General features: G+C 31.7%; 2 protein-coding genes across 8 annotated transcripts in view; both read left to right on the top strand.

Moving 5' to 3' along the window:
* FSD1L (fibronectin type III and SPRY domain containing 1 like) overlaps positions 1 to 3,356 on the top strand; it is an 80,222-nt gene extending 76,866 nt beyond the window's left edge. For all 5 annotated transcript variants that reach the window (XM_031961444.1, XM_031961434.1, XM_031961427.1 and 2 more), the window contains one exon: positions 159 to 3,356. In XM_031961444.1, the coding sequence (XP_031817304.1) occupies positions 159 to 281 (123 nt within the window). In that variant the 3' untranslated portion in view covers positions 282 to 3,356. The remainder of the gene's footprint in view (positions 1 to 158) is intronic.
* A 3,484-nt stretch (positions 3,357 to 6,840) lies between these two features.
* Positions 6,841 to 12,839, top strand: part of FKTN (fukutin) — a 64,471-nt gene continuing 58,472 nt past the window's right edge. For 2 of the 3 annotated variants that reach the window (XM_031961414.1, XM_031961409.1), the window contains exon 1: positions 6,843 to 7,268. The gene's annotated coding sequence lies outside the window, so the exon portion shown is untranslated. Of the gene's footprint in view, positions 7,269 to 12,839 lie in introns of all 3 variants that reach the window. The other variant, XM_031961395.1, reaches the window with a different exon arrangement.

The following is a 12,839-nucleotide window of genomic DNA, read 5'->3' as shown; positions in this document are numbered from 1 at the left end:
TCCTTTTACAATATTTTTCATCGTTTATAACTGATGTCTTACTTTTAACTTTCTATGTAGTTTCATTTTAAAATTCTTTTGACTTTGCTCTAAGCCGATTTACATTTACTAACCTGAAACACAATCTGATTGCACCTATATTTTATAATCTTTTTTAGGTCTGGTGTGGTAGACTTTCTTTGGGTACTGGATTGCAGGTTCCGAGTGCTGTGAAAACACTACAGAAACATGAAAATGGAATGAGTGGTTCAACTAGCAGTCTGAACAATGTTATGCAGTAATGTTACTTCAAAAAAATGTTTACTTTTCTTTTTATTTTGGTGTTTTTTTCTGTGCACAGATGCTTATGAACAATGGATTAACCATTTGGGTTTGCTGCCCTCTGCTGCTTTTAAGGCCTCGATACTGTTAACATTAAGCTTCTGGAATGAAGTATTAGCAGGAACCTACTGTGAAATTCAATAAGAAGTAGTTATAAAACTAGGGACTGGCTTTCTGAACAATAGATGAAGATAAAAATGACTTTTTTTAATTTTAGAAGAAAACTAATTTATCAGTTTTCTAGATATTTTGTTGGTTTTTCTGTTTGTTTATACGTAGGACTCCAAAAGCCAGGAATAACCCTGGTTAGGAAGGTTTACCACTTAATTGACTACAATAATTTTTCAACTTCCTGATGCTTTTCTTTCCTTAATTTTGTGATTCTTCAAAAAAGAAAGACTTTTAGTTCCCAGACTGAAGCTTTAAACATTTTTAGCCTTTAGAAGTTTTATAATATTTGAGACTGTTGGGAATGGCAAAAAGATTTTCCTACAGTAACTTTAACATTTTCTCCCTTTGAAAATGAATAGGGTTTTGATTTTTTTTCTCCTTGCTTTATATGTTGAATAAATAAGGCTGCTCTTCTTCCCCCTTCTCTCTTCTTTGTGAGTCTATTTAAACTGACAGTGGTGAGAGAAATTTTACATTATTTTTGTGACTTTACACAGATTAGACAAATTAATTGATAAACATTCTAGTTTAAGAGATTTAATTTGGTACTGGTTCCTATAATCTAGAAAATTTGTAACATTAGTGGGATGATATAGGGATTTTCCTCATCATGCTCTTACGTTCAACTAAACTTCTTTTTGTAGGTCAGTTTGGACAATGGATGGATTTTTAAGAGTTTTTACAGTGTTCTCTGGTATTATTTCCTACCAAGTTAAATCTGTAGTGAATTTACAATTGGATTTTGTTGTATTTTATTGATTTAAGGTTTTGTAGTAAGGTTAAAAAAGCATTAAACTTTGCAACTCATCAAACAAAATTATTTGTAAAGGTGGGAAAATAAGCCACTCTAATTCAACCTTGTATTTAAAAGAGGAGAGAAAAATTAATACAGAAAGTACTTGCCATTCATGCCTTTTTTAGGAATGCTGTACTTATCATTGTTCTTTACTATAAAATTATATTTATCCGAGTTCACTAATAAAATGGAAGTGACCTGAAATAGTTTAGAAAAAGAATCCACACCCTTCTGAAACAATTTATACCTATGATTATTTTAAATGAAAGAGACAACTTTGTGCGAGTTCTTTTGTTCCATTTACTTTTAGTCTAAAGTAGATACAACTCTTCAAGAGTTGATGTATATTTAATTGAAAGCATGTTAAACACTATTTTATTTAAAAATAAAAATTCTTGTCTAGTGAGGGCAATAAAAATTATAAGGCAAAGTAAACCTGAGATAAAAATCTCTGGGAACTCGAATCTCAGTAATTGAAAAAGTATATGAACTTTTTTTTAACCACTTAAAAACCTGAATATGTATTTTCCCTGTTTTTGAAAAGTTTTTTGTGGATTTTAAAAAATTTTTAATTCTCATTTCAAATACCTTAGGGTAGAAGAGTTTTTCCTCAAGGAAGCTACCTTCTCTTCTTTAAACTCCTCTGTGTTGATCACTAGAAAAAGCTCATGATGCTTTAAATATAGTATTCTCTCAATAAAAGCATAGTACTTACATGCAGGTGTTCTGTTTTACTCTATACAATGATTGTAAATGAAGAATATTATTCTATCTAGTGATGTATAGTAGCAGTAGTAAAAGATAATATTTGTACCACTGACCTGAAGTCAGATGGTTTTAAGGCTGTATAATAATAGAGCATGAGAAAAAGGATATTTTAAAATATGAACATAGATAATCCTAGTTCTCAAAGCACTTTTCTTCTGGTTTCCTTCCATTTCTTTTGGAAAAAATTGACAAGAATGTACTATGCTTAACCTAATTTTGAGGGAGTACCAGAGAAGCTTGAAACAACAAAGAATTCAGTTTCCTTTGCCAAAAGCAAATCCTAAAACAAAAATCCATTACTCAGTCTCTTGTTTATGGAAATAAGTGAGAGTATCTTGGTAGTTATTACACAGAAAAAAGCCAAAAATTCTTTTCTAATTTTTTTTATAAGAATGTCTCGTTATGGTGATATCATCTGGTTAATTCAGTGCCTTCTAAATTTTTTCAGTGCCCCAACACAGTTTTAATTGATGGTACTCAAGCCAGGGAACATTTTGTTATATTGCAAATAAAAATTTTTTTAAAGGATGGGTATGGTGAGAAGGGTTGGAGTATTTACAGTTCTTATGTATGTTAATGTCCTCATCTTGACACTCCTCATATCAAAATTATTGAGAGGAAAATCTTATAAATTTCCCTGGAAGAAGTTTACTATTGATAAAAACTTGTGTGATATCTAATTTCTCAGAGGATTTTATAATAAGAAAATGAATTTAGTAAATCCAAGATCCTATGTCTCCCTTCACATGTGTAACACTTACTATTATTACCTCTAGTATTACCATAAAATGTACAGTTAGGATTTTGCTATGCTTTTTTAAAAATTAAAGTTAAAAGTCAGAATGTGTCTGTATGGATCTTTTATGAGTTCTTTTTTAGAGCTCCTTTTAAAAGTGTATGATCATTCTGGTCTTTATTTTGAAAACTGAAACAAGATTGATTTCTATATTGGAAATGTATGGGAGATGAACCGAAATTAATACATGAGGCATTACTAAATTATGTTATTTTAGGATCCCTTAGCTCACTGAACCTTTAAATATCATTTCTGTTTTTAATAAATCAGAGAAAGAAATGTAAGGAGTTGCCTTAAGCACTTTAGATAAGAATCTTTTTAGATTGAAATTTGACACTCTGACCTATGTTATATTATTTCTAATACTGTGTGCAAGTATATTCCTGTGCAGTATTCCATAATTATTTATGTTACTTGCACTTTGTGAGTTAATGTAAATTGTTAAAGGATGCAATAGAAGTTCCAGATGCTAGAGAATGAATAAAGGCATTATTGAGGCATATATTTTTGGAGTTGGGATTTATTGGAAATTGTTATACTGTTTAGTTAAATAAACTGACTGTAGCATTATTTGAGTAAAATTCGGCTTGGTCAGCTTGAATACAAATATGTAATAAGCCCCAGTATTTTTCAAAGCATGATTCTCAAAAGTAACAAATGAATTTGCTTTTATTTACCCATTTACAAAATTGAAGCATGCATAGTATCTTGTGACTTATTTTGAGTAATCTTAAGTGTTTTTTTTTTAAATGAGAAATTATTTTTAATGTAACGATTTAGCTAAGGTTGATGTTTTATATCATTTTTGTTCACTTTTTTCATATAAAATGAATTATCAGTTAAATAATTTCTCTTTTAAAACAATATGAAATACCTAAATGTCTAGTACTTCTGAAAATGGAAAGAGTAGAATTAGATGCTATTATTATTATTACATTATAGTATTATAGAATTAAAACACTATTATAAATCATATGATACCAGACTAAAAAGAATTTCGATTTGTCAATTCATATTTTAGTGCTCTTTTTCTTTTTCTTTCTTTTCTTTTCTTTTCTCTTCTTTTCTTTTCTTTTCTTTTCTTTTCTTTTCTTTTCTTTTCTTTTCTTTTCTTTTCTTTTCTTTTCTTTTCTTTTCTTTTCTTTTCTTTTCTTTTCTTTTCTTTTCTTTTCTTTTCTTTTCTTTTCTTTTCTTTTCTTTTCTTTTCTTTTCTTTTCTTTTCTTTTCTTTTCTTTTCTTTTCTTTTCTTTTCTTTTCTTTTCTTTTCTTTTCTTTTCTTTTTCTAAGACAATTGCAGTTAAGTGACTTGCCCAGGGTCACACAATTAGGAAGTGTTAAGGGTCCGAGGTCACGTTATCTAGTTGCCCCTAATATATTTTTACAACATGCATAAGCTGGATTTTTTTTTAAAGATTCCATATAGGAAAGTACTTTCTGCATACAATCTTTTTTTTTTTTTTGTAGATAGCACAGATTTTATCTTTTTTTTTTATAGTAACTTTTTATTGACAGAATCCATGCCAGGGTAATTTTTTTACAACATTATCCCTTGCACTCACTTCTGTTCCGATTTTTCCCTCCCACCCTCCACCCCCTCCCCTAGATTGGCAAGCAGTTCTATATTTGTTGAATATGTCCTAGTATATCCTAGATACAATGTATGTGCACAGATCCAAACAGTTTTCTTGTTGCACAGGGAGAATTGGATTTAGAAGGTAAAAATAACCCGGGAAGAAAAAGAAAAATGCAAACAGTTTACATTCATTTCCCAGTGTTTTTTCGTTGGGTGTAGCTGCTTCTGTCCATCATTGATCAATTGAAACTGAGTTAGGTCTCTTTGTCAAAGAAAAATCCACTTCCATCAGATTACATCTTCATACAGTATCCTTGTTGATTTATATAATGATCTCTTGGTTCTGCTTATTTCACTTAGCATCAGTTCATGTCATTCTCTCCAAGCTTCTCTGTATTTATCTTGCTGGTCATTTCTTACAGAACAATAATATTCCATAACATTCATATACCACAATTTACCCAACCATTCTCCAATTGATGGGCATCCACTCAGTTTCCAGCTTCTAGCCACTACAGACAGGGCTGCCACAAACATTTTGGCACATACTGCATAGAATCTTTGGTTGATAATTGTTTTACATTAAAAAAAATTGCAAAATTATTGTAAAGCTGCTGCTCGGCTGAAAAGGTCCTTCTAAAATAGTAAGACAAATTTGTTTCATGTTTGAACAGAGTTTATGAAACTTTTAAAATAATTCATATGAAACCTTTTACATACATCTTCCCACCTTCTGGTGGTATCCAATTATTTTATGCAAATGCAAATGTTTATCCAGAATTCAGATACCAGAATATTTTGCCCCTGAAGTCCTGCCCAAGGCTGAAAACTTTCTCAGTCATAAGTGAAAGATTAAATAATTTTCATATGTATGTCAGTATATTAAATTTCTTTGAAAATCAGTTGTCAATATAAATTATCATCTCCTAGCTCTAATACCTATGGAATATTGGACAAGTTAGTTTTTTTCCCTAGTCAGTTTGTATAAAATGAAGGTATTTAATCCTTTTTAGAACTGAGAAAAATTGTATAAATCATACTTCACTCTTCATTTTATAAATAGAATACTCAGTCCCAAAGGGATCAAGTGACTTGGTCAAAATCACACAGGAACAAATGCCAGGGCCTATCTACATACTTTAGTTCATCAAAAACAAATTCAGCATTCTTTTCTTTTCATTGTACCACATGCTATAAGATTATTTCTAAGATCTCCTTCACATCTAAATCAGTAGTCTACTATTGTTATCTAAAAGATTCATTTAATCAAATCACTTTATTTCCCAAACAGTTTGATTTTCCTGTATAATAAAGTTTACAATTATATTTTAGATATGATACCCAGCATACATACAAAACCTCAAGCATATATAAATGTATATTTGAGAATATATTTATTATTACATCATTTGAATACGTTTGGTAAAATGTTATGAACAAATTTTGATATTTGGTCTTGGCTTTGCTATAATAGATATTTAGAAAATATTACTTATTAACAAGTTATTAAGATTAATAATCATGTGTGGGACAAAGTGAAACAGTAGCTAACTTTAGTATTATAGTCATAACTTGGGTCTTGCTTCCCAAAATTTGTGCAGTGTGGAAAGAGTACTGGACTTGGGATTCATGGTACCTGTGTTTGAATCCTGACACTATTCATACAATAATACCAACACCTATTCAACACTGGGTGATGAAAATACATTGAATGTGACATCAGAAATATGTAGATTTGCAACAAGGCTGTATCTGGATAAGGAAATGTTAATATTCTATACTTGGAATAGTAATCTAACTTTTCCAAAGATGAAGGGCTACTTTCAAGCAGATTTTGAAAAGTGCATTCTCTCTTGGCATTATTTTCTTTTTTTAATTGAAGCTTTTTATTTTCAAACTATATGTATGGATAATTTTCAAAATTGACCTTTGCAAATCCTTATGTTCTGAATTATTCCCTTCCTTCCCCTCAACTCTTTCCCTAGATGGCAAGTAATCCAATATATGTTAAACATGTATAATTCTTCTATACATATATCCACATTTATCATGCTGCACAAGAAAAACCAGATCAAAAAGGAAAAAAATGAGAAAGAAAACAAGATGCAAACAAATAACAAAAAGAATGAAAAGACTATGTTGTGATCCAAACTCAGTTCTCACAGTCCTCTCTCTGGGTGTAGATGGCTGTCTTCATCACAACATCATTGGAACTGGCCTGAATCATCTCACTATTGAAAAGAGCCATATCCATCAGAATTAATCATTCTATAATCTTTTTATTGCTGTGTTCAATGTTATTTTCTCATTCACTTCACTATACTCACTTCACTTAGCATCAGTTCATGTAAGTCTCTCCAGGCCTCTCTGAAATCATCCTGCTGATCATTGTTATAAAACAATAATAGTCTATGACATACATATACCATAAGTTATTGAACCATTCTCCAACTGATGGGCATCCACTCTGCTTCTAGTTCCTTATCTTGGCATTATATTCTTAGGTGATGGAGAAATGGAAAACAAATTGTAGATGTAGTTGAAACTCAAGAAAGATCTTAAATTTTTTTGAACATTTATTTCATTTTGATTTTGCTTTGTGTGCTTCTGCCTTTGTAAATCACTTATTACCTAAATCAAGACTTTTCCTATAAAATATCATCTATATCCATAATTAATGAATCACAGAATACTTCAGCAGCCATTTAATCTAATGAATCCTTGAAAATAATCTTTAAAAAAAAACATTGGACAAGGGAACATTGAATTCTTTCTTGAAGACCTGTGAGGGATAATCCAATACTTCAAGGCAGCACATTCTTTTTGGGTAACTCCAATTGCTGGTAAGTTTTTTCCTAAGAGTGATCCTAAATTCTACTTCTAATTATGTTCTTTGGGACCAAGTAAAGGAAATCTAATTCTTCTTCTAAAATGACAATACTTAATACTTCAATAACTCTAATTCTTCTCTAAGCTAAATATATCTTTTTCTTCAAATAGTCTTGATGACATCAGAGTTCCTTACCATCCTGATTCCCTTCCCCCCACACTAAAAAATTAAAACCACTAAAGTTTTTTATTGTCTTAAAACTTTTTGCTCCAGAAGTGGAAGAAGACTGGGGATTGTGTGATGGAGCTGCTTCTGAAAGCCATACCTCTGAAAGCAACCTAATAATGCATAAACTCTTTTGGCCACCATAACCTAACTTACTCATTAATCTTTCAGTTTACCAAAACACTCTGCCTATTTCAGACACATTTCACCATGTTTCCTCTAATTTGTACATGGGTAATTTGTTTTTACCCAACTGTAAAATTTTGCCTTAATCCCTGTTATATTTAACGTTATTTGATTTGGCCCAGTATTTTAGCTTTTTTCAGTGTCTTTCTGGCTATGATATTCACTATGTCAACTATCTTTCATAGCTTGCTTATCTTTATATTAATAAGAATAACATCTATACCTTTAATATTCTTATCAATTTCTTTATAAACAACAAATGGCAAAGTATAAATTCTTGGGTGCCTTAATCTGAATAATAACATGGGGGAATGATCGGCTTGCTACTCCTCTACACTGCACCAGCATAATTATTGTTGCAGTGTACAGCAGGAATAGGACTTTTACTGTCCACATTCAAGGTCTTGTTCTTTGTTTCTGTCAGAGTTTTTCTGCCCTGAGGCCATAATTAAGCAACAGTTCTCTTTCAGCTGATCTCTTAGCAAGGAGACATATTGAATATAAGTTTATTGCACCTTCTGAGATTCTAAACCATTGAAAACTCCACATGTTGACTCCACTGAGCCTTTTGCTTAAACCTCAAAATCTCCCAACATATTTAGTATTATGAGATTAAAACAGGCTGTGGGTTTCCCTGAGGATGGCCAGGTATGATTCTAGAATCAGATTCTTGCCAAAGCCAATATTTTTTTAAAAATGAAATTTTGTGCTCTGAATTATTTCATTCCTATCTCTCACCCTCCATTAAGAAAGTACATGTGCATGCACACATACACATTCTCACACTCAAACATAGTCAAGAAAAAAAATTCATTACTCTTATTTATATATTATATGTATATATGTGTATGCTTACCTCAGTTGATATTTAATAAGTCCACCAATTCTCTACTAAAGTAGAGAGCATGTTTCATTAAGAATCCTCTATAGTTATGGTTGATCATTGTGTTGGCCAGGATCCCTAAGTCTTAAAATTGCTTCTCTGTATAATATTGTTATTATACAAATTGTTCTTTTGATTTTGCTTACTTCCCTTAGTGTCAGTTCACATAAGTCTGCTCATTTTTTCCCTGAAATCATCTCCACTATCATTTCTTACAACATAATAGTATTCATCGCATGTATATTTCCTAAGTTGTTCAGTTATTTACCAAGTGATGGGTAGCCCCATACCTTTCAATTCTTTTCCCCCATGAAAAGAGCGCTATAAATATTTTTGCATATATGGATCCTTTTTCCTTTTCTTTGATCTCTTTAAGGGATAGACTAACGATGCCATCTCTTGGTCAAGGGGTGTTAATGATTTACTAGGTTTTGAAGCATAATTCCAAATTGATTTTCACAGTTCCACCAATAGTGAATTGATACACCTGTTTTCCTACAGCCCTTTCATGCAGCATGTACCGTGTTCCTTATGTGTCAGCTTTGCAATTTAATATGATGGATGTGAAGTCATTCTTCAAATTTGTAATTTGCAGAGTTGTAATTCAAAAAGTTATTTGTATTTCTCTGACAGTGATTTAGAGCATTCTTTAATCACTATTGATTGTTTAGATGTTTTCTCTAAATTGCTATTGACAATTTTCCTTTGACAATTTTCAAGTGGGAAATGACTCTTAAAAATTTGTTTAAGTTTCCTATATATCTTAAATAAGACCTTTAATAGAGAAATTTTCCACAAAGATTTTGTTCTTTTAATTTCCCAATTATCTTCCAATTTCAGCTGCATTAGTTTTTATTTATATAGCCAACACATCTTAGGTTGTTTGCTTCAAAATTTCTACCTTTGTCAGAATGGATCCTGTCAGGGAAGCCATATATAAACAAACACTTGCCCCCTACCATAGTTACTTAGCTTTTTGGGTCCTGATTGGGATGTTTGTACTTACAAGGAAAAATGGTCAATGATTTCCGGTATAGTGTTCTAGTATATTTTTTATCTCTCAAAAGTAAAAAAGGCTACACACAAAGCTCCAATGTTTTGTTGATATTTATAATCTCCCAAGTATGCAATCCAAGTGAGTAGGATTATTTTTTAATGTTGAGGGCCAGGAGGTAAGACTCCATTCCACGTTTTGAGTCTTACAGTAACTTGGCTCACTAAAACTCCCTTACTGAAATAGCAGAGACTGCTTGTTAATATGATAAATTAATAATCTAATGACTGGAGCAAAATGCAAACACTACTCTTTGGATTAAAAGCTAAACCTTTGAATTTAGAACAGGAAAGAATGTCCACAAAGAGACTAAAGGTATTTGGGAGAAAGATACCTGAGACAATGGTATAATAAACTTTACTCTGATGCAGATCTCAGTTACTTATATCTCTAAGTGACCAAGATCCAGGGCTTAAGGATTTAATCATTTACATCACAGTAGATTTTATTAGGCTATAGGAATTTTAAAAGAGTGTACTTTGCATCAAACCTATGAACATTTGGGGTATATGTCTCTGATCAATAAACTTCCAAGAGTCCGTATACAGGACTTCTCCGCCTGACTCCTGTATGTTGTCATATCCTTCATCTCACTACAGGAGCTGCTCTCCAACACTTTAACACATTGGGTACTAGTCTTTCACTTCTTAGGGATATTTATTGCCATTTTGTGCCAGTGAAATGTATCATAGATCATAACTGTGTTGACAGATTTCCAGTTATTTGAATTTCCATAGCCAAAATGCAAAATGCCTTTTATAACACCAACTGTTTCCTGATAAGTATGTGGAATCAATTACAAGCCAATATATTATTGCAGAATTCTAAATTCTGTTATTGTCTCAACAGTAGTGTGCTCTCTAAAGACTGAAGCTCAAGTTGCTGAGTTTCATTCAACTTCCGTAGCTTATAATGTTTTTCATAGTTATTCATCATAAACTTCCTTCTCAAGAAATCCAAGTACAAATAAGTTAAAGTTGGTTGGTTTAATACAATTAAGTTAACACACTGGTTCACCTAATTATAGTCTAGCTTTGGACATTGCAAATAATCTTTATCCATTCTAATGGCTTCACCGTTGCTTTGGACAGCTCAGATTCTGAGGCAGCTAAATGGCACAGTGAATAGGCTACTGGATTTGAAAGTCAAAAAAATCTTTGAGTTCAAAGCCTTCCTCAAACACTTTTAAGTTATATAAACAATGGCAAGTTACTTTCTCAGCCTCAATTTCCTCATCTGTAAAATGGGGATAATAGCACCTATCTCTTAGGGATGTTTTGAGGATTAAATGTGTTAACGGATAGAAAGCACTTTGTAAATCTTAAAGTCCTCTTAACATACACTAGCTATTATTGAACATTTGCTTTTTCCAAAGTCATTATATGCTGAAGTCATAGCTAGTGTTCTTACCTATCTCTGATGGACAGCATTTAACATGATGCTCATCAAAATATTACATAAGTAGAATGTTCTGTGTCCATATTTGGAAACTTCATACACAATCTTGAATCTTTTAGTGATAGTCTACTTGAAAACCAATAACTGGTTTGTGTATGGGTAATGAGTCTCATTGTTTTGATAATTTATTGGCATCTCAGATTTAACATTACAGACCTCCTTTCAACTCATAGTCAACTGCATTAATTCAAGTACTCAACCCTTCTTTTCTTAAAATACTAGCTTCCTAATTCTTCTGGTTTTTCCCCTCTCTAACAATTTGGCAAAAGAATCTTCCTAAGATCAATGCACAGATCTATGTAATTTTCCTCTTCAAGAACCTTTGACTTTTCAAATCTCCAAGATAAAATATGAACTCCTTAGCCTAGCTATTAAGGTCCTCCACAGTCTGGCTTCAAACTACCATTCTTGCCTTATTTTCACATTACTTCCCTTTACCTATTCTATATTCCAGTGAAAGTGGAGAACTGTTGCTGAAAATTGATCTTCCATCTCCTGTTACTTGCATCCACTACTATGTAGTAGATACATATTTCAGAGCTGGAGTTGGGAAGATCAGCTTACAAATACTGGTTTGATGCTTAGATCAAAGACTTATGTCATTTACCTTCTTTATATAAGTATACTTTTCTCATCTTCAGTTTCCTATGACAGCTAAATTATATTTGCATATATTACATATTCACCTATACATATATATAAAAATTATATTAATGGTAATAGCACTTACTGATGGAGTTGTTTTTCAGCCCCAATGAAATAATGGATGTGGCTACCAAGTAAACATAAATTTTCACATTTTATTTCTATGATTCACCTAGAATGTAAGCATCTTGAGGGCAGGAGAGATTTCATTTTTTTCCCCTTACAACTGGCAGTGTTTTTACACAACCTTATTAGGTAAGTTCTATAATTCTCTTTTTACAGATGAGGAAACTGAAATTGAGAGGATTCCAGAGTTCCAAAGCTTATAACTGAGATAGGCTTTGAACCGAGTTCTTTCCTGACTTTCACTATCCTGACTTTTCTATCCACTGAACAATCTTCTTGTATGCTCACTGCTTTAACTACAGTATTTTCAACACCTTATTTGTAAGGAATGCTCCTAGGGAAAATTACATTATTATTAAAATGATATAGTTTTCATATTAATCTAGCAGAGTAAAATTCTTTTCACATACCTTAGGGATTAGGCAGAAGTGTTATTATTTTTAGGTGAGGAGTCCAGAACCTATAGAGTTTGTGACTTATTCAAGATAAGACTACAAGTAATTCGTAAAGCTGAGATTAGAATTGAGGTCTTCTGATTCCCAGCCCATTTAGATTCTAACATAATGATTGTTTTTTAAAATGAACAACTTTACAATTTAAACATTTTTTGTCCAGTGGTGCACAATTACAAGAAACTTCATAAATTTTAGCGAATCACCTCTACAGTCCTAAAACTTTTCCCCGTTCCATCCTCTTTTTCTATTTTTTGATTCAATTAATAGATATTTATTATCAAGTGCTCTGATAAAAAGCCTAGTTTTTACCCCAGAGAGAGTCTATGGTGTAGATAATGTGAATAAATAACAACGATACAAGGCAGAAACTCAATTTTTGTGTTTTTGTGTTTGGGTTCCATTTTGATATAAAATTAAGATAATTTTAATTTGGCAATAATTCTTGGATTTCCATTTTGAAGGCTTAGAACTAATGACAAGAAAAAATGGCTATAAAAGTTAGAAGACGAGGCTCTTTTAACTTTAAAAAGAGTGACAATTTCACAAGAAAGC

This window comes from Sarcophilus harrisii, chromosome 1, assembly GCF_902635505.1.
Source record: "Sarcophilus harrisii chromosome 1, mSarHar1.11, whole genome shotgun sequence".
NCBI lineage: Eukaryota > Metazoa > Chordata > Mammalia > Dasyuromorphia > Dasyuridae > Sarcophilus > Sarcophilus harrisii.
This window is presented reverse-complemented; position numbering and strand designations above follow the sequence as displayed.